Source organism: Corvus brachyrhynchos, unplaced genomic scaffold (genome assembly GCF_000691975.1).
Source record: "Corvus brachyrhynchos isolate BGI_N302 unplaced genomic scaffold, ASM69197v1 scaffold32, whole genome shotgun sequence".
Lineage (NCBI taxonomy): Eukaryota > Metazoa > Chordata > Aves > Passeriformes > Corvidae > Corvus > Corvus brachyrhynchos.
The window spans coordinates 6977575-6999661 of record NW_008237919.1 but is presented as its reverse complement, the minus strand read 5'-3'; the positions used below and the strand labels follow the sequence as shown (position 1 = coordinate 6999661).

At 39.5% G+C, this 22087-nt stretch overlaps 1 protein-coding gene across 2 annotated transcripts; it reads left to right on the top strand.

Annotated features, from left to right (window-relative positions):
- Positions 1-25: 25 nt before the first annotated feature.
- On the top strand, positions 26-8151 carry AMIGO2 (adhesion molecule with Ig like domain 2). Of its 2 annotated transcripts, XM_017733166.1 has the most exons (3): positions 26-495; positions 2811-2929; positions 6404-8151. In XM_017733166.1, the coding sequence occupies exon 3, from the start codon at positions 6477-6479 to the stop codon at positions 8040-8042; it is 1566 nt and encodes a 521-aa protein (XP_017588655.1). In that variant the 5' UTR covers positions 26-495; positions 2811-2929; positions 6404-6476; the 3' UTR covers positions 8043-8151. The 2 variants fall into 2 exon arrangements, with proteins under 2 accessions (XP_017588655.1, XP_008630997.1); XM_008632775.2 differs by having other exon boundaries at positions 26-2929.
- Positions 8152-22087: the final 13936 nt, after the last annotated feature.

Below are 22087 nucleotides of genomic sequence, written 5' to 3'. Positions count from 1 at the left end.
CCCGGGGGGTCGCTGGGTCGACCACCGACCCACCCCCGCCGTGAGACTGGCAGGAGCCCCCCAAATCGTAGGCAAGGGGGTTTCTGTGAAGTTTAGCCCTCAGATAAAATTTTGGAGGCGGTGAGGATCCTTCGCTGGGCAACAAAACTTTCGTAAGATTTGACATTGCTTGGAGACTGGTTACTGATACTGTAATAGGTACTGCCACTTATCGTTGCATTTTTTCTTAATTATTTGCTGATCTCCTTAGCAACTGAAGTAATTTGCAAGGTTTAAGCTTGGTTGCAACTTGATTTGACAAAGTAACATGGTAAAAAAGGATGGAATTGTTTCACTGATGCATATTTCCCTTGTACTCTCTCAGAGGGATAAGAGCTGCAGAGATGTTGACTTCACATAGCTGGTACGGCTGTAAAAGGCTGTTGATTAGTCCAACTGAGGCTCTGTTGTACGTTACCCAGTTGCTCTTCTGTGTCTCGGTTTTCTTTAAAACAAGTGAGTTATGTTTTTGAAAAAAGTCCCTCTTCAAGGAAATTCAATCTTTACTGAAGGATTAGTGGGAGATGATAGTTTTATCTGGCTAAGGTTACTAGGACGAATTAATCTCTCATTCAGCATGATTGAGGTCTGGCCAGATGCTGGGCATAGAGAACACTCCATTTACCATGCTGATCTCAGGATCAGCTTGCTGCAAATATGATGTAAAGCCATTTTTTCATCACTGTTAGGTCCTGCACCAAGCATAGTTTAGCCCAGTTCAGGGATTTAGTCCAGTGTATCAAGATGTCTCCCAGATGTAGCTCACCAACAGTCTTTGCTGTTCAATCCATCATGTCACTAAATCTCATGGATTACAATGTTGGGGTAATCTATCTCTGTTCAGTCAGAGATGCTGAGTACAGCTGTCAGGAAGATTTGATGCAGAGAGAGCCTTTTCAGCTCAAGAGTGATAAAGGCAGAGTAGAGCCTGGAGACTGAGGTGAGGTGGGTGCTGTATGAATATTTCCTCTGACAGTATCACACACACACAAGGAATGCAAGTTTGTGCAGACCTTCTTTATAAATGTAATTTTTTAAAAAACTAATTGTGTAGGATGCCACTAGTCTATATGTAATTAATGGCTGTGTCATGTACTTAAGCAGGATTCATAAAGTTGGGATTAAAAGCATGATATTACTTATATGATATTGTTGTTATAAATTAATAAAACCTCATTCTAAAAATCACTTTTGCTTCTGAGTTCATGAGGAACCTCTGTCAAATGTCATGCCAGAAAAAAAAATTGGGCAGTGAGAAAACATTAACACCTGAGCCACCATTTTTTTATTTAATATATAGTTATGTTTGACTAGTTCAGCCCTAATTCATCTGATATGTAGACTGGTATAGGGGAAGAGCACCTGTGTGGATGTTGGAAGTCAGTGCAAGGTGCAGGGATGTATAAAATGTCTTGTGGGCTGGTGAGACTGGGGCAAGACTCAAGAGAAGACTGTCACAGGGGATGTAGCACAAGGGAAGGAGGTAGGGGATGTAGAAATGATGTGAACCTTCCGGAGGATGAACTGAGATCTTTGATATTTTGATCTCTCTAGAGGCTTGACACTATTCCTGCAGTAGTACAGCAGGCAGCAGGGTTGTGTGCAAATATTTGCATTTTCACTGTGCAGAAGGTACCAACCAGATGTGGGACTATTTGCATCACCAATGTACAGGAAAATGCTTTACAGTAGGAATAATATTTACCAATCCAATTTTTTTAACAGTGAAAAGACTAATAGTAGTGTTTGCAAAATCATTCAGGTGAATTGTGATCTCCAGTCCAATTCACTGCTTAAAGTAAGAGATGTGCCACGTAAGGATTTTTCAGCAAAGTCTCAAGTGAACTGGGAGTGATAGTTTGGTGTACAGGTTCCGTGGGAGAAACAGCAGTAAGCTCGAAGGTACTTACAGAGGGTGAGAAAACTGGTGTAGAGATTATTAATGTCTTAGTGGGAGAGAGAGCCCAGAGAAAGGAGTGTTCAGAACATTAGTTGATCTTCAGGTGATAACTGATAGTGAGATTGTATGTTGCCTGGCATTCCCCTTTTCCATAAGCAGGTCTAGGTGCTCGTTACTTTAAAAACAAAACAACAAACAAACATCTCCCCCAGAAATAAACAAAGAACGACAACAAACATACACATTAAAAAGTTCAAAACCAAGAACCAAATCCTTAGCTTCTCTGGAAGTTTGATTGGTTGTAGTCAATTTTGCTCTGACCACAGAGGATTTTTGCTATGATAGCAGGATATGTCCTGCCTTTCCTCTCAAATAGTTAAGAAGCATGTGCACCATTACTATTCAGATGATTCATCTCAGGGAGTAATGTGTTTTTGGCACTGAACTTAAAATATTGCCCTTTAACATCACAAAGAAATTATTTCTTTGAACGGAATTCAAGAACAAAACTCCCAACCATGCCCTTCACTTTACTATAAATCAGAAAAGGTATTTACCCAGCTCATTCAGAAATAATGGTGAAGTACTTGGCCAAAGTCTGTTGGCACATGTTAGCTGATAGTATTCAATAGCAATATCTCTCTTGAGAAAAATGCAATATTGAAATTTGTAAAATAAGACTTCTCTAAGACATGAAGTAGTGTTACTGGGATGAAACAAAATGGTTCTTTAATATAGGGCTAATTGTAGGCTTTGTTCTTCTTGCCACTTAACACATTACTACCCAGAAATGTTTATGCAGTCATTTTGAGTAAGTTCAAATGATCACAAACACTATAAATATTTATGTTGAACATGCTTGGCTTTGCAGACCATCCTGGGTAATCTGTGCAGAAGATATGGGGAACACAGGTTGAAGAGCAAGTTGCAGCTCAACAGTCCTACTCTCCAAAAGAGCAAAGAACCTGTTGGGAATGTTGGCACTGCACTGTGAGTTGGGCATGCAAAGGAAGGCTTCTGCTCATCAGAGTACTCTCTAAATACTCTTGTGTGTCCTGTGGTATGTTTAGGATGTCTATAATTTGGATTTGCCCTGCCAGACAAGGCAAGTTATCTGAAACAATTTTCATTTTACAGCTCCAGTGAGCTTTGAAAATGGACAATCAAGTTTTCAGCCCTAGCAAACTGGTTTTGCTCCTTAGAATTCAAAGGTATTATGCTGATATACACCAGCCGCTGATGTGCATTTCCCCATGGGATTTGGTTGCAGACTAGCTTGGAGTTTCTGATGAGATAATTGTAGTCATGGACAGAAACAAACATGCAAGGTTATCTAGTGTATTAAACTTAGTAACCCTTACAAACCAGAGCATTGGTGTAGTATGTCCCATTTGGAGTATCTCCAGGATCACAGTTATATTCAACATGGGAGCTGATTTTTTTAATTGCCATTCACCTTGTTGCAGGTTCAGTTACATTAAAAATTAGGCTTCACAGCTTGCAGAATCAGGCATTCAGGTGTTAGTGGGAAAGGCAACCTTTGCAGCAACAGTTCATCTATTTTGTGGATGTTTTATAGTCCAGTCTTCAAGCACGTGGTTTTATGGTATGTAGTTTTCAGATGCCTTGCTTCATACAGAAGACTAACTAAAAGACAATTACTAAATACCTTTTTCATCTGTCAGTGTGTTTTCCTTGTGCCTTATGTCTGTATGCCATACAAATTCACACTGTGGTATACAATTATTTTCTGGTGGCAGTTTCATAGGTCTCACCCTCTAGAAGAACTTGTATCTATTAATTGTTGCTGTAGGCTACCTAACAAAAGCAATTAAGTAAGGAGCTTAGGACTGGTTAAAAAAATATTCCTCTGGATTTCTAACTTTCCATTGAAAACCCCATGCAGTTAGTGGCTTCAGGAGACTTTAAAAGCCTAGAAGAATTCATGAATCTTGATATTTAACTTTAACTCAAACCAATCAATTTATTTTTACAATATTTCTATAGCTAAGATCATGTTAGTATATCCTTTGTGTAAACAGGGAAGCAGGAGAAGCCTGTGCAGTCTGTGCAGATAGGGTCAGACTCTGTGCAGAAGTGCCAGATAGAGTCACAGCATTTTGGCTCTCATCTCACCACTTCCTCAGATCAATCCTTCCCAAATTTAACATGCAGAGGTTCTTTATTTCCTAAGTGCCAAGCTGGTGGCTGTAATATGTTCATTGTTTTGTAATAGTCACCAATTTACATAGTTTGCCTGATCTCACAGGAATTTTGTGGCCAAGGCTAGGACAGCTGCAGTTCTCAGGATTTACTAAGCTCTTGATGTAGTCACCCTTTCTTTTCCCTGTTCTTCCTCAGAACCTATGCACAATGTCAGGAAAGGTTTTGGGGGGAAAATTTAGCAATCATGTAACCAAGGACTGTGTATAAAATCTGAAATGGCAAGAAAAATGTAATTCTGACACTATAGTTTTGAGCATTTGACTTGGCAGTCTTGCCAAGATCATTAAGACTCTTAATGTTTTTTTTTTTTTATGCAAACATCTAAAGACAATGTATATATAAGTTCTTGTGAAAGGTGAAATGTCCCATTCTCCCATGCTGCCTTCATATTTCTTAATTTAGTGGGTCATTAGAAGGTTCAGCTCTTTAGTTTCATAGCACATCTTCTACCACTTGACTTAAGAGTAGATTTGTCAGCAGAAGACAGCAGCTTGCCAGATTGGCAGAGGGTTACAGAAGAGGGAAATAAAGAACTGAGGAGGAGTGAAAATTTTTGCATTTTGCATATGTTAATTAATTGGATCAGTAATCTTAGGTTCTTAAATAGCAAATGTAAATTCTCTGGAGAGGTGTGCTCTAAGGTTTACCTCCTGAAACTCGTTTGTCTTCTGCTTAGTCCTTTTCATTTCCTTTACACCCTCCTCTTCTGCTTTTCCAGTCTCATATGCCTTAACTGACTTCTGCATCCTCAGACTACCTCCTCCTCAGTTTCTTCAGTAACAGCAATGATGCTCCATTAGCATCTACCTCCCCTGATTTTGCACTTCCTTCCCTGTGTATCTCCTACCCTTCTCTTCTCTGTCTCCCCTTCTTTCACTGTCCCTCTGCCCTGCTACCCTCCACCATTTAGGTCTTGATCTTAATGGTTTTTTTCCTCAAGGCTCATCTTTTCTTCATCCATCTTGCATCATTGGAGAATACAATTTCTTCTTTTATTCTCCTTCTTTCTATCTGAGGCTGCTTCTTCCTTCTCATCCCACTGTCCACAGGCTCCTGGCCATAGCCACTATCAGCAGCACAGAGCAGACATTGCAGGGTTTGTCCTGCTCAGAACTGCTCCAACAGGTGGGTGAGATTGGAGAAATGCGTTTGAGGATAATAATGTGGGAGCTGAATACCACATCTGAGCTCTGAAGGGGTGACAATAATCAATGTACATGAACTCTCCTGTGAATTTACTGATGAGCTCTAAACAGGTACCAGGGAGAAAAGAATAAACAGAAATGTTCATTCCTCTGCTATGTATGTGTACATTTTCTCAGAAGATGGCAAAAAGCATACCCCTTAGCACAGAATCACTACTGTGTCAAATCTTACATCCCTGCTTCAAATACTGACTCTAAAATATTCTCGGAAAAGAGTATGGTTGGGGTTTTTCTATCTACATATGAGCAAAATTTTTTTTTTTTTTACTAAGTTTTGAGAAACAGCTGACTCGTCCTTACTGAATGTTCCCAAAACTTGTGCCTGAGGTAGGCACTAAGCATAGATTTCTTCCTCATTACTTATATTGGCAAAGGTAGAAGTAGAATACAAAATATTTTTATTGAACAACTTTAATAACTTTCAAAATAGGCTGTTGCTACCTGAACCATAAGTTACTGAATAAAAAAAATAGAGAAAAAGAAAGAAATTCATATGACATTTAAGGCTAGAAAGTCTGAGAAAATTCTTTGCTTGAAAACGTGTGACATTTTCTGATAGTAAAGAAAAGCATGTTGTAGCTGCTTCCCACTAGACAAGAAAAAAAACATTTTAGATTGAGGCTTTTTCTTTCCTCTATTGGGAATTCTGTCGGTGTTGGTTTGGAAACAGGTAGCGGGTGCCGTTGCCAAGTCATGGCCCACAGAGGAACCTTTCCAATTTTTTTTTCATGAACTGTCAGAAATTGCATTACTTGGTCCAAGACTGAAGAATAGTTGCATTCTTTTTGAAGACAAAAAATACTGTATCTCCAGTGTATATATCTATATATATATATATTTACACATGAGTGCAGAATTTCATGTTTACATAAAACCAGTGTTAAGCTTACATCACCTTAGAACTAGGTTGTACCGTTAACTGTATGAAACCCAAAGGATTCATTCTGTGTATTTTTCAAAAGGCATAAGAAATCAGGCAGAGTATGAATGGTAAATGTTAACGTGCTGTACCTCTGTATCCCTCTTTTGACAGCAACCAGTGCAAAGCTAACTGCACATGTAATCTGTGGCAAGGAGCACTGGGAGACAGCTAAAGGGCAGTGACAATGTCTTTAAACTGGCGGACACTTCCTACTCGACTCGGAGTTTTTAAAGTGAACTGCAAAGGACTCGCATGCCTCTTGGTCTTCACCGTGAGTGTTTGTGGCAGTGCCCCGGGGATGTGTCCAGCAGCCTGCATCTGTGCCAGTGATATCGTAAGCTGCACAAATAAGAACCTCACTCGAGTGCCAGGAAATCTTTATAAATGTATGAAAAGGCTGGATCTGAGTTATAACAGAATTGGGATTTTGGAGCCTGAATGGGTCCCAGTGCTGTCTGAGAAACTGAACACTTTAATAGTCAATCATAATAGCATTAGCAGCATTAGCACTGGAAGCTTTTCCACAACTCCGAATCTGAAGTATCTAGACTTGTCATCCAACAGCCTGAAAACACTGGGCAGCCCTGTGTTTCAGGAGCTAAAGGCGCTGGAGGTTCTCCTGCTGTACAACAATCAAATAACACAGATTGAGTCTTTAGCCTTTGGAGGATTGTACAAATTACAGAAACTGTACCTAAGCTACAACTTGGTCTCGCATTTCCCACTGGACTTATACGTTGGAAAACATAAACTGACAGACCTTGTGTTGCTGGACATTTCCTTTAATCACATCCAGACGATGCCTATTCAGCGCCTGAGTTCAGTGCCAGCCAAACAACTTAGTGGAATTTATCTTCATGGCAACCCATTCTATTGTGACTGTGTCCTGTACTCCATGCTAATCTTCTGGTATCAAAGGCACTTCAGCTCTGTGGTGGACTTCAAAAATGAGTACAGCTGCTTGTTGCAGTCAGACCCAAGAGGTCAAAATAAACTGCCTTTACTGCACGACAATGTTATGAATTGCTCTGAAAGTACTGTCAACAGCTCTTTCCAAGCCTTTGGGTTTATTCATGATGCCCAGGTTGGAGACAGGCTGATTGTACACTGTGACAGCAGAATCAGTGATACGGGCACACAGTTCGTGTGGGTTAGTCCAGACAATACATTGCTGGAGCCAGACAGGGAGACAGATAACTTCAAAGTGTTTCCTAATGGCAGCCTGGAGATAACAGAAGCCCAGCTAGAGAACTCAGGCCTGTATTCCTGCATTGCGATAAATAAGAAAAGACTATTAAATGAAACCATAGAAGTCAGAATAAATGTCAGCAATTTCACAGTGAACAGGTCCCACGCTCATGAAGCATTTAATACAGCTTTTACCACCCTTGCTGCCTGTGTGGCCAGTATTATTTTAGTACTGCTGTATCTCTATCTGACCCCCTGTCCATGTCAATGTAAGGCGAAAAAGAAGAAGAGGAAGCTGAACCAAAGCAGTGCCCACTCATCCATACTGAATTCTGCACTGCCGCAAGAGCTGCCAGCCGACGAGAAGAAGGCTAGCACTGGTAAACGGGTGGTTTTCCTGGAACCCGTGCACGAACCAAAACAGAGTCAGAATGGGAAAGTAAAACTGTTTCCTAATGACAGTGTCATTACAGAGAGTATCTTAAAAACTACTCGAACAAAATCCGACTCTGACTCTGTCAACTCTGTGTTCTCAGATACACCTTTCATGCCGCCAGCGTAGTTTGCTGCCTGTGTTTGTATCGTGCAGTTCCATTTCTGAATACCTCCTTTGCCTGTAGCAACCATCAGGACAAACAAATAAAAAGAGATAAAATGTTTTAAAAAAGGTATGTTTTGTCAGTCCTTGAACTGCGTCTTCTCTCTGTGCAGGCCATGCAACAGTGATATCTCATTTGGGAAAAGCAAAGAGCTTGTCATTATTTTGAATGTTTTTAATGCAAGCTTAGCCTTAGTTTTACTCTCTGGTCCATGCACAGCAATTTCTCATGCATGTTTAGAGACACTTTCAGTGCATATAGCTGACTGCAGAGGCAGAGGCTGACCCCTATGCAACACCAAGTCATGCTGATAACTCAGCTCTTCTGAAGTGTGCGCAGAAGCAAGCTCTCATGGCTAAGGAGAAAAATGTCCAGACTTTCTGCAATTCCTTTCACAGGCTCATAAAATCTTTACATATAATCACTAGGGGAAAAAAGTCATGATTTTTCTTGGAACGCCTGGCACAAAAGGATTAAATTTGCCACCAAATTTACCCTAGTAGTACTGGGTAAACGTTTGTGGCCTTCAGCCAATAATATATTTGCAAATAATTTCTTGAAAATATTAAATGAAGGGCCTTGTAATCATTTTACTCAAAACTTAGTAATGAGATTACTTGCAAAACATGCTTGTATTTGTTTATAAATATTTCATGTGATGAAAACAGGTAGAAGTTAACATGCTACCTTTGCAGTTGCCTTAGTCAAGAAATGGTAGTTGTCAGGCGTGAGGACTTACACAATCAGCAGTCACTAATTAAGCTGTGATAACCCGATTGATTATAACCAGCTGTCTTAACCTCCACTGCTCACTGTATGCTTGGCATCACATGTGGCAAAAAAATCTGCCACCATCACCAGGGCTCCTGCTTCATCTTAGGGGTGAGTGGCTTCTCTTCAAAGATGATTGTGAAATCAGGGAAATATTTTAATTCATTACTTCAGTGGCACATGGTTTCTGCAGCCTTATTAAATTTGCTTCCTGAAGGTTTTGCTTAAAAGAGGAAATGCAGTATTTGGACAAACTCATGAAAATATAAAAGACTTTATACACTGTAAATTCAGAAAACACTGATTTTACCTAGACCTGGCCCTTGTCTTGTATGTACTGCTTTCTTTCTTGCATGTGTCACAGTCAAAGTTTATGAGTCTGGTAAAACTGCCCTGGACTGGTCATGCAATGTAAGTTGCAGGAAGCATGTTATTGTAATGAGCATACTGGCCTATTAGCTTTTTCTTTTTCTGGTCTATTAGCCTTTTCTTTTTCTGTTATATCTGCGTTTTAGTTGCTTTTTTTTTTTTTTTTTTTTGTTTTTTTTCCTTTTTTTTTGTTTTTTTTTTTTTTTTTTGGCTTGCTTACCTTTGGGCTGGGCTGGACTTTTCCAATCTTCCTCACATTAACAAGCAGCAACTTCAAAGGAATTTTCCAAGTAATTACAACTTACCAAAGACAAGTTAATGGAGCATGTCTGTCTCATTCTATTTTGGGGGAATATACTGAAAGGGTAAAGGATAAACTAAATCAGACTCAAAGGGCTACATGGTATGGCAACTGTAATTTATTTTCGAGAAGCTTACTGTAACAGCCACTTGCCATTTTTTGTGATTTATTTTGAGAGGCATGTCAACATGCAAAAGCTTATATCTGGCTGAGCCAAAGCTACCAGCAATTGATTTGCTACAGAGAAATCCTGATGTAGCTAATTGTTTGAAGACAAGCTATGTGACAAATAGAATAGCTCAGGAAACAGTGTCTCTGTATTGTGCACAAAGTATGTGGAATTATAAAAATGCTGGAGATTTTAACTAATATATTCAGGGAAATAGAAAATGGAAATTATTTTTCTAGGTAGAGGTTAATAAATATTGAGGAGAGAAAGATGACCAGAAGTTTGTGTCTTTTATTTGTACATTTATCTGTGTAAATTTAAAAATAGTTTCTGCTGTCAAGCAGGTTAGGTTCCTTTCATAAAGCTTTTCCCTCTTTCATCTGCGTACATGCAATAACCCAAAATCTATATTTTTATGTACAAAGTATGATGGAGAAACAGTGATTGTCTTTGCCAAAATCAGGCTGGTCATCTGTCAGTGTGGCAAAGGTTTGACATTGTCTCCTTCTCAAGGTTTTTTTTTTTTTTTAAGATTTAACTAAGCTGCCTGATTTCCTAGTATTTTACATGTATGGTTGGTGAGTGGGTAGATGTCCTCTGTGTTGTGCAAGGAGATGATCAGTGACCCAGGGTCAAAAGGCTGAAATGGTGGTGAGGCAGAGGGGGAAGCAGAGAGACAAGTACTCTGCAGACAGTTGTACAGATCACTTACAGCTCTGGGCAGATGTTATGCTCTGTTGTCGTACATGAGCTTGATTGACCCAGATTTCAGTGTTTACACAAGAGCGCTGATGGTCAGTTCCAAATTGGACAGAAAAAGAAAACAGGCAGTTGTCAGTATGTCTGGGAGGCAGACACTCTTCTCCTTAGCAGCTACAGCTGAGCAGGTGCACTCCACTGCTGTTTCCAGCACAGGGCAGTGGGAGTATCATGTATCGAATTCACTGAGCATGTTAAATCTGTATGGTAGTCCTAAACAAAAAAAAGGTAGAGATCCTTCAGCCTTTCCTCCACAGGGCTGCTTCCCTGCAGCAAAAGCATGGGGATTTGTGGGATCAGAGTAATCCTGACAGATGACTAGAGAAGCTGAGCATTGATCTAAACAGCAGATATTCACTGTGACTATTAACTGTGTATTTTACTGACTCCTTCAAAGTGCTCACAGTTGACACCACAAGTATGAACAAAGTGGTAAAAAAAAAGAAAAAAGCTTTTGAAAAGAGATGGCTTTTTTGCTGCTTCTTTACGTTACCATAGCCTCATGAGTTCAGTAGGTGCAAGTTTAATGAAGATTTTTAATCATTAATGAATATTTATCATATAGCACCAACACCATAATCCATAGCCCCAGTCCTCTCTCATCTTGGAAGGCTGTGGAAAGCCAATGCAGCTCATCAGTTCCTTTCTTTCCACTGCAATGTGAGCCCCGCCAGGGCTGTGAGCAGGGAGCAGTGCTGCCCTCCAGCTCCATGGCCTTGCAGCATGCTGGTTGTCACATGGGCAGGAGGGGCTGCCCAGATGCCACACCTGCAGCTCCGCTGTGCTCTACTCTCCTAGAGAAGCTTTGTTGACAGGCCTGTCCTACAGCCATGTCTTTCCCATTAGCCTGTGTCCTGGATCTCCCTGTGATGTTTCCAGCAACTACAAAAAAGGTGAATGATATTTTTAATGCAGAGAGCACAGTTCTGTGAGGCACTGAATGCTCTGGCACCAATCCAGACACATCTTAAAATGGGTTTGCAGTAAGGCAGAGGTACCAAGCTACTGGCAGGAAGTCTATGGCTGGGCGTGGGGTCACTCACTGCCTCTGCAAGATGCCTGGAGTAAGATATTCCCCACAATGCTCTGATAACTCCAGGTGCTTTGGCTCTCCCTTGTCTTCTTTCCAGTGCCTGAGACCATGCCACACAAGGTCATAGGCAGAGCTCTAAGGTTTAGTTTACCACTGTGTCTTTTTTGGGGGCTCCTTGGAATATACATCCTCCACCACTTTAATGGTGATAAGCAGCTTTTCTCCTACTCAATGGCCTATTGCATTAGTTCCAACTGTCTCATGGATCAAAAATAAGGGTAGCATCTGCAGGCAGCTCTGGGAAATTGTGTCCTTGCCTTTGTCTGGTTCCAGTACCACACATGCCTGCAGACATCAGCTTCTGTGGAGTGTGTTGGAAACAAGTCATGTAAAGCCCGCATGAAACCTCTCAGGTCAGTCCGGAGTGCAACAACAGCAGCTGCACAACCACATCGTCCCTGTGTTCTCTACCTGTAGTGGCAGGAGACAGGTAAAGCTGCTTGCTGGTCATCTCTTCTGACCTTGATAAGATTCAGTGTCTGACTCAGACCACCTCACTAACAATGAACACGTACAGTATCTGACTACCCCTCAAACACACTGAGCAGCTGCCATCCATGCTGGAAGCTGAGGGTGAACCAAAGTGCTTTCCTGATACCAGCCTTTACCCTGCAGTTGGTTTTGTCAGCCAATACTATGTGCTTTTAGCCCAGTAGTATACCTCCTGCTTGCCAGGCAAGTGGTGCTCCAGGTTAATAATGTGTCTATCTCCTTAGCATCACTGCTTCGAAAAAATGAGATTTCTAATGACTGCTAGTTCTTGACAGTGTCAAAGAACTAACAGATTATATAGCTCATTCTTCTGAACAGCCAAAACCCTAGGGAAAAATTGTGATTAAACCAAAAACTTTAATTCCGGATTGCACAAGATGATTTCTTCCCTCTAGAGTAAATCCACCCTGTTCAGAGTGCTTTTATACCTTGTCTAAAGCTTATTCCTACACACCCCTCGTGTCTCTGAACTGGGTGAAAATAAACCAGCCTTTATGGGCCACATCATATATTGTGGTCATCTCTAAAGTAATGCAGCAATGACACTCCCCATGGACTGCAGCCACTGGCCATCCCACCCAGCACACACTTCTGTTCTCATCTTCAAGGCTGAGTCGTTGCCATTTGGCCGTGGCAGGTGCAGGGACCTTTTCCAGCTTCTTCCTTCGTAGTTTTCAGTGTAAGGACAGGCTTCCTGAAGACGATTTCTGGGTGTACTGCAAAGCTGCTGTAAGGGATTACTTGAATTGATAAATTAACTACTTCCAAGTGGCTTCTAAATAGTGAGAGCTGACATTGGTAAGTAGGAGCTCAGGATATACATTCAATTTACAGATTTAGCAATTTAGATTTTACTTTGTTTTTGCTCTTTCTGGTAGATAGTACTTGAATCATTAAACATATAGAGAAAGAGAATGCATATTTAAGGACTTTTTTTCCTCTGATACTCTTTTTCCATTTGTCCAGTGGGACTCAGGTTTGAATAAAAGGAGAAATTTGAGGTTGAGGGGGATAAGGAAAGAAGTAATTTGATCCAAAGTTCACTTGATATTTTAAAAGGCTAATATCTTAGCTCTTGTCTTCAGTGGGTACATGTTAAAAATAAAAAAAAACCCACCAAGCACTTATTACCTAATACAAATTTAATGGGTATTTTGTAGGTTCTGTATGTTAACAGAGTTCTGACAGTAATAAAGCTATGAAAATGATCCATACAGAAATCAAAGCATAAGAGTATTATTAATAGTTGTTTCTGAACAAGGGGCATCCCAAATTTGCTGAAGTGGTCATATCATAGAAAAAAGGACCATACATCTCTTCCTTACTTAAAAGAAATTTCTAATATTAACATTAAAGAACTGAACAGATGCAATGGAGAAAGTATTTTTCTTGTGAATTACTGGTTTAGGTTCTGATTTTGTTAGGTGGATTCTTTGCCTTGTATGAATCTATTTTCCTTTCCTTTGCAGAACAACGTAATTAACTGGAATAATATTTTCTCATTTAGTTCTCCTAATGAAGTCTACATTTAGTAGGGAAGGCAGGGAGGGTCAAGAATGATATAATCAGCTCAACATCACCGAGATGTCAGGAAAAGTTAGTTGTGGATTTAAGTATTCTTTGATCAAACATGAGATTATTCAGGCATAAACCTATGGGTTGTTTTAATTTAACTGATATTTTCTGTCTCATTTGAATTAATTCAAAATGGCATATTTTAGGTTTTTTTAAAGGAGAAAGACTATTCCTGCAACATCTTGCATCAACTTAACTAAATTGATATAGAAACCATCAGTGATGTGAAACAACTCCGTTAGCGTAAAGTAACTCTGTGGTGTATAGAGAGGCTGTCCAGTCTATATGAGTATTTCTCATGGCAGCCAGGGGTCAGCTGCATTTCCTAGGCAAGCTCGAGCCAAACTTCATTATACAGACCTTTCCTAGAGAATCAGGAAGATGTTTTCTTCAATGAGATTAGCTTAACAAACTCAGTTGCAATCGCTATTTAGACCTTACCACAGATCCCATTTTGAATTCAGTGCTTTTATTTGCACTTTTGAACTATGCATGGAACATAATAGGCTGCTGCAGCATATATTCCTGATAGGGACATCAGGAGATGGAAAGAGCAGTTGAGGGGGAGTGAACATGTTTGTTTGAGAGCTGCATAATGTGCTATGCTGCCAATTTCTCTCCTCAAGAGTTAATGGTCCTAAAATCAAAATACTCATCAAATCCAAACAAATTTTAGACACCCTCTAGAGAGGGGGTGGAGGCTCTGATATGTGAGAGCCTCAGCAAGTGCTGCCTTTGCATAAGAAAGATGTCCTTTCACAGAAACAAAAGGATTTCTAGCACTTTCCCTGGTACCTGAGGTGATGTTGGCAATAATAGACCACAAAATAAATTAGCTCTGATAAGCACTGCTGTTGCCTGGAGCAGCTCAATTAGCCTTTTGCCTTTGGAGCAAGGGTTTATAGCGCTAGATAGAGCCTCAGACCAGGCAACATCTGACTTTTGTCCTCTTTGCTCTTTTTACCTGACACCAGAATCAGGGAGCCACTAGATTTGTTATATGTATTTATTTTACGCAAGTATTTAGAACAAACAAAATCTTGAGCCTTTTTCCGGGCAGTTCACCACTGCCTGTAAAAACACTGGTGGAAGGGAAACAAAGCTTTTCACCACTCAGATATGTAAATCAAGGCTGGATCCTGTTGAAGGAGGTATTTTGCAAAAGAGCAGAGGGTATACTTGCTTCTCTGACCTTGTTCTGCTAAGCAAAAGTTAATATATTTGAGCTATTGCCTGAAATAATTTCAAATCTGATTTTTTAAACTGCGTTCATGAATGCAAGTGAATGACATTTGTTGTTGCAACTGTATCAGCTGATTTGTAATTTGGGGATGAAAGAATTTTGTTTTCTCTCTTCTCCTTCCCTTTTTGTCCATAAAATGATAATGCAACTATTTTTCAATGCATGTGTATCCCCTCCCCTTTTTATTTTCAAGCATGGATAATCAGCCCATATAATTTAAACAAAATTATCATGTTGCGGTGAATGGTCTCTGTGATCCATATTTTCTGTAGAGATGAGCCAATTTGTTGAGTATGCTGTCCTGTATATCATTTCACATTTTAAAAATATATTTAGACATGCTGTTACTATTGTTACTACATTTGTGGCATGTAATTTTTCTAAAATTTCCTTCCCATTACAGATTAAAAAAAATGCAATAGGATGTCAGAAAACACTGCATTTACTAAAAACAGTCATTTCTGTCCTTTAACGCTGTAATGTTTTGTCTTTTAGCAGTCCTGCCTAGTAATTCACACCTAATGCGGAGTCAGAGGGCTTTCAATAGCACCTGCTTCATATCAGTTGTGAAACACACTTCTTCCCTTCACGTAGCAAGGAAAACACTTGTAAGAGTGTGGAAGATACGTTCTCATCAGTTATTCACTAAGAATTTTATTATAGGGTTGGCAGTGTGGCTCTTGGCATTAAAATTTCATATTAAAGAAAACTAATTCTCATTAGTGCTCCGTGTGGAAAATTGCTGTTCCAAACTGCTGTTTGCTGGACTGGTTGTGATGAATTCCCAACTCAGTCATGTGCCTGTCACCTCGTCTAAGTGCCTGGGAGTGATAAGAATGCACATGGCCAGCTCTTCAGCACGGCCAGACCCTGTTCCTTTTATATTCAGCAGGGAGAATTGTTGGAAAGCATGCCAGAAGAATCAGTGTGCTATGTACTTGGCACATTCATGGTGATTTATAATTGCTTCATAATAAAGTGATAGAAGGAAGTTTTAAAATTCTCATCATTATGATGCATAAAAATGTTATAAAGCTGTTCTGTCATTATTATGTCATTTTCATATTCTTCAAAAATATCAGTAAACCTCTCACTATCCAGTATATACAACAGTATCCAGTTAGGCCTATACAAGATACCATGGGCACTGGTAATAAGTCAAGAGTTACGGAGACATTTCCTGAAGCTCTGCTACAGATTCTGCTCAGTAAGGCATAACTTGTAAAATTTATGCTCATCTACTACAAGGAATTGAGGACTACACTAGGTTTCATTATCTGTGTGGCTATGTTACCTGCTGTATTATGCAGGGTGCATTTCACAGTGATGACGTGTGTGAGAGGGCCCCTCTTTCTTATCAAAACTGTTCAAAAGCAGAGTGAAGACTAGGCTTCAGAGGAGTGCTGTTTTCTTACTGCCCAGAAGCAATGAGCTTCTTTTGTGGAGAGCGCAGGCTGAAATTTTTTAAAGATAGAAACATTGCAGTGGGAAAATTTTGCCAGAAGAAGAATACTACCCTTTGAATTAAAGGTGGTAAAATAATGTTCAGAAGTCAAAAGTGAAAAACAAAAGCAGTACCTGAACCTCTCTAGGGGCTCAGGCTTTTGAAAATATATTAAAATTTTATACTGTCTTAGTAATTTTCTCCTGCATAGAGAACTGTTGTCTTAATAAGGCAGGTGCAGATCATTCATCCCACAAATAAGACCTTACACGTGGACAGAAAAGTACTTTCTGGTTATCTTTAATAGTCACCACATCATGAGTTCAAGCCACATTGCTCACAGTAGCTAGACCATGTTAATATTTATCCATGGTTTCCCTAAGAGGCAGTGGATAACTGGACTGATTTCTAAGAGTGGCAGAGGACTAGTGACCTGGAAATTTCTATAAATTTTTGTGGTTTTGAATAGATTCTCTTACTGTCTCCAAGCCATCACTTGTAAGATGCTGAAATGTTGTCACTGAAGTAGGAGCATTTAGGATTTTTATTTTTCCTCTGCAGAAAATGAAGTAACTAACTTAATTGTGCCCTAAAGACAGAATGTAACATTTTCTTCTTTAGAGATGTATTTGCAATAGGGTATGTGTACTGCTGTCAGCTTTGCCAATTAATATTTCACCCTTGTAGTGGGAGGAGAAGAACTGACACAATAAGAGGGGAAAATGCATGTGTATCTCTGGAGACTAAATATAAAAGATGACAGTTGCTCTATATGGTTTCCTAAACAGCCAGTATGGGAAACTGTGTTGTCATGGAGGGCAGAAGAAACACAGCTCTTTTAGACCAACTGCATGCTGTCAACAGAATGTACAGATGCCGCATTTCAGGTATTCCAATACACTCATATAGAGCAAAGTAGGATTAGCCTTATCTTTCTGATAAGGAATGCTTCTCTTTCCCAGAGCATATGAGAGGAGTTTGACCAGGCTTATAGGCCTTAAAAAAGGAGCTTAAAGTATGTCTAGGAAGCTGTAAGGTACTATTCATGATTACTGATAACCACTGTGGAATACTGTGTTAATGGTCTTTTGGTAATATCTGCTTTAAAATCAGACTCTGAGCATCTTGTGGAGCTTAGTTCATTAGTAGCTGCAAAACATTTTGATTTCTGGGGACAGGAAGCATTACAGTAGCCTTACAGTATAGTATGTTGGGGTCTTTCCATGCCTTGGATGCTTTTTGAATGTTTCTGTGAAGGGCAGTAAGCATGCATTGCACTTCAGGGAGCAAATACGTTCGCAGGTGGGTATTTATTAATGTACAGTGTCTGTGTTTTCAAGGAGATCATTACATTCTTGCTATGACTATTGCATTTTAACACAAGAACTCCCATACTGTAGCCTGCTGCCATCTACTTAGGTTGAAGAGAGATCTTTTCCTCCAGAAAAGGAGGCTTAGAGCTTCAGAAAGCCTTTCTCTCTGCACTGACCACACAGGAAAATGGAAGACTAATATCCTTGAGTATACATTAGCATGCAGGAATGTTGCCATAATGGACCATTTAGGTCTAGCTCTCTGAATTGTTTCAAAAAGCCATGCTCTTAGTTGTGACAAGTGCTTTTTCTGTGATATTCACACTGACTCTCCAAAAACTGACATATGAAGCCAGTCCTTGAAGTTGAGCTGTGTGCTGTAGTAGCCAGAAAGGAGCTTTACTGATCAGTGAAGATTGGATGCCAGCTGACCTTTCCAGCTGCCAGAGAAATGCTGATTTTGGCTGTATGGAGTTGAAGCCTCTTATTGCTGAGAAAAGTTGTCATCACTGACTGCTCCATGGAGTAGCACTGGCATATTCCTGACATTAATCCACTGACACAACTAGAGTGTAGGCTTTGCTTTCCGTCAACTGTACTCCCTTATTTGAATAATAGCAGCATCTGGAAGTTTTTCTGGAGGTTTCTTTACATTTTGATTTTATTTAGTTTCTACACAAATTCGTGAGTTTAAGCCAGACTTAACTACACTGTCCCTATGCAACCTCTTTTTCCTTTATTTCCTTCTCTCTCTGCCTCGTGGGCATTACTCATAACCACAATGAGGCTGTGATGTGCACATGTCAAGAGGTCTAAGGAGGCCTTTTGTCCCTGAGGAGTCCCTGCAAAGGTGAATAATATCCAGGTATGATATGACAACGTAAGACACGTCAATTTATGACAGAATTTAAAACTGACTTTTGATATTCAAAGCAGGGTTTCTTGAATGTTTCAAAAATCCTCTGAGACTGTCAGTAATCTTTACATGAACAATATATATAAATATACTGTGTCTGTGAGCAATTTTAAGTTTTGCAGCTGAAGCATAAAGGCACTTCAGTGTTCTATCATTGTTTCCAATTTAAGACTCTCAGTAACAAAACCCTCTAATTTAGTCACCCACAAACCAGCAATCACCACTTCAGTGAGGTTGTTAAAGCTAGAAGTGAGCTAAATTTTAGAAGAAAGCACAATGAGAGAAGCCTAGTGATCAGTAAAAAGAAGTGTGACTTGAGTTTCTGAAATACTTAATCTACAAAATAAAGCACATCAGGAATTGTGGAAGGAGCTACGTCAAATGTACAGTGACAAACTTACAGGAGATAACTTAAAATATTAGGAACAAAGTGCATTGCAATTGCATCAAGACCTTCCTAAGAACCTAAAATCAAAGGGAGTCATACAAAAAGTAGAAATAAGGAACATAATTAGATATGCATTTAATAGGAATGGAGAAAGTTCAGAGGGTAAGATGTTAACATTATTTTGGAACATAAAGGTAGCAAAATTATGCAAGGTAAAGTAAGAGAAGCAAAAGAAGGGCAAAGTAAAGGTTCATAACCTAACAGGCAATTCACAGAGTACTGAAGTGTTCACTGTCTTCACATAAAAAGATTAATTTCCGATCAGATACTTAACTACATTAAATTAAATGTGAAAATAGGAGCATGACCAGAATAGTGATAAATTAAGTTAAAAAATGTATGGATAAGTTAAGTGTAATTGAAGCCATCAGGTCCTGATTACATTCAACTTCACTTCTTTAAAGAAATACGAAAAAATCTCTGAAATTTGCTGTTATCTTTGAAAACTCGCAAAAGATGGGCAGATCCCATGCAAGACAACCAAATTCAGTACCTACATTTAAAAAAGAACCAAACCAACTGCAAACAGAGAATTATAGATTATGCAGTGCAACAGCAGTTCCTGGAATTATTTTGGAAGAGGTGGTTAGGTAATCAATTCATAAGTGCCTGGAGCGTATTAAAATGGTAAAAACAGCTGACAGACTTGACAAGAACGAATCATATTGACCCTGTTCACTGCTGACAAGTTAACTGGCCTTGGCTGAATAATAAGGACAGCCTTTTGGCCACAAGGACAGTGAAACAATGGGGGAGACTATTGACTAACACTATTGCAGCTTTTTCTTTCCTTCTTGTGCTAGAGGACTTTCAAAAACAAGTTAGGCACACAACTTCTGTGAAGGTTATAGGCATCTTTGATCTGTCTTCAGTGTAGGGTATTGCACTAGGAGAGCTGCAAGATCCTTTCCAGGCCTGTAGTGTTACATCAGTGTTTGTTTAGGTCCCCTTTGCCCCATGACTTGCATGATGTGTTTTCTGCTCTGAATGCAGGTTACTGAAGATTCTCTGGGATTACATACAAACTCTTTCATCCAAAGTGATCTGAAATTGAAATTGTTCATGCGTGCTTCATTTTCCTTGGGAAACTTTAGCAGAAAACAAGCACTCATTTTCCCCAGAGGTTTGTCTTGACTTTGCTCCTTAAGTTTATACAAATAGTATTCTGAAATCTGCTCTTTCTCAATAGTGCCTCTGAAATAAATGTCATAAACAGGATGACTGATTAATTTGTTGGGGGACAAACTGTGGTCACTCCATTGCAGAACTGAATGTAATTTTTTCCTGAAACTGCCTCGCACTAAGCATGAGCATGTTGGGAAAATCCTGGGCCATGCTATTGCTTTTGAAGCAGCTCCAGAGTGTCATTTGGACTCACTTTTCAAATATTTCCAGGTCACTGAACCACAATATTGCCTTAGCTGTAAATGCTGATCATTCAAGATGAGTCTTTCTGTTTCACGGTTTCTACCAGTGCAGGCAGGTTTAACTTGGCCTTGGAGTACAGAGATACATTCCTGGGAGCTTGTAGGCTAAAGTTTGCTTTGCAGTAAACAGTCCAGCATGAAAGAGAGATGTGGTCAGTGGGATTGCTGCCAGGATTTACTGTGACTCAGCAGGAGGAAACTGTACAATCTGGGTTGGACTTCTGAAAATGAGAGAGGTCTGTTTCCCCTCTCCAAATGTGGGCCTGTCACTGCAGAGTGCCCCAAAATGGAACTAAATTACTCCTCCCCACTCCCCTGAATTTGTGAGAGTGTAACAAGTTTTGAAAGACAATGTCATCTTTCACTGTGTCTTACACATCTCATTTGACTGTCTTATTATTTAATGGTGTTACAGGTATGCAATATTTCAGGTAGTAAAATACTTCATCCCCAAATGGTAGGCAATCTTCATGCATTTCCAGTAGCACATCCTCTAAAAGGAAACATTAGTCTACTGAATGAGCAAGGTAGAGTCACTCCACTACAGCATCTCCTTACTACATTTTCTGCCTGGCTTTTTTATGATACAGCTTCTTTAGGAAAAAAGGGAAGATACTAAAATATCATTAATAAGTGGAATATATAAGTGTTCAGACCCAGTGAAAGTATATTTTGCTGATCATATATTAATAAAACCAGAATTAGAGTCTGAACAAGCTTGTGATATTAAACACATCTTTAAAAACTGTTGTTTTATTAAAAAAAATGAGATTTTACTAAAAACTAATTGGCAAATTTCTTTTTAAAGTGGGAGCTCTTAATACAAGGTATATGTTAGCGTCACACAGATTTAGGCTTGATTGTGCTCTTTCAGATGGTTGCATCAGAGCATCAGAATAAACGATTAATAAAATTACAATAAACTAAATTGAGAGCAGAACTAGGGCCTTTAATATAGTCAGTAACCTCTTGAGATCCCAACAGCAAAGCAACAACAAGATGGAACTTTGCACAACTAGTAATATCCTTAATTTTTAGCCCAAGTATGAAATCTGACTGAGAAATTTTGGATTTCCCACATTATTTTTTTCCTATTAAACTTCAGTATTCTGGACACATTCAGCCATCAGAAGCATGAGACTGGGCTCCTAAATAATTTATTTCATGTACTTGATGGAATAAAAATAAATAGATAAGTCTTAACAGTGTTTAGCTGAACAATTTCTTTTTATGTAACAGGATGTTTCCCATCCTTTAGGTTATGGACACTTGGCACTTGTGAGACTCTCAGATACCTTTGCAGGGAGCTGTGTGGGAGAACTGTAGATGATAAAGTCAGCTCTGGAGAGCACAAAATAGTGCCAGCTAAGTGGACAGTACTTTGGTCTAGGCTTCTCTTTTGACTCACACTGGAACTAACTGTATTTTAAGCAAGGAATGAGCCTTTATACTGAGAGTATCCTATATCTTGAGATTATCTGTGTGTCTTCAAGCAAAGTTACTGAGTTCACCTATGTCTTGATGTTCCACAGATAAAATGGGACTCTGCCTCAGTGTTTTCTGTGTGTGGCCCTTGCTGCATATCTTCTTACCCCAGGTGTAGAAACAGAGATCTGGAATAGCTGCTTCCTGGTGTCAGGTAGATGTCTGGGAGGTTCGGCTCTAGATAAACTTTCAATTTTCTGTAC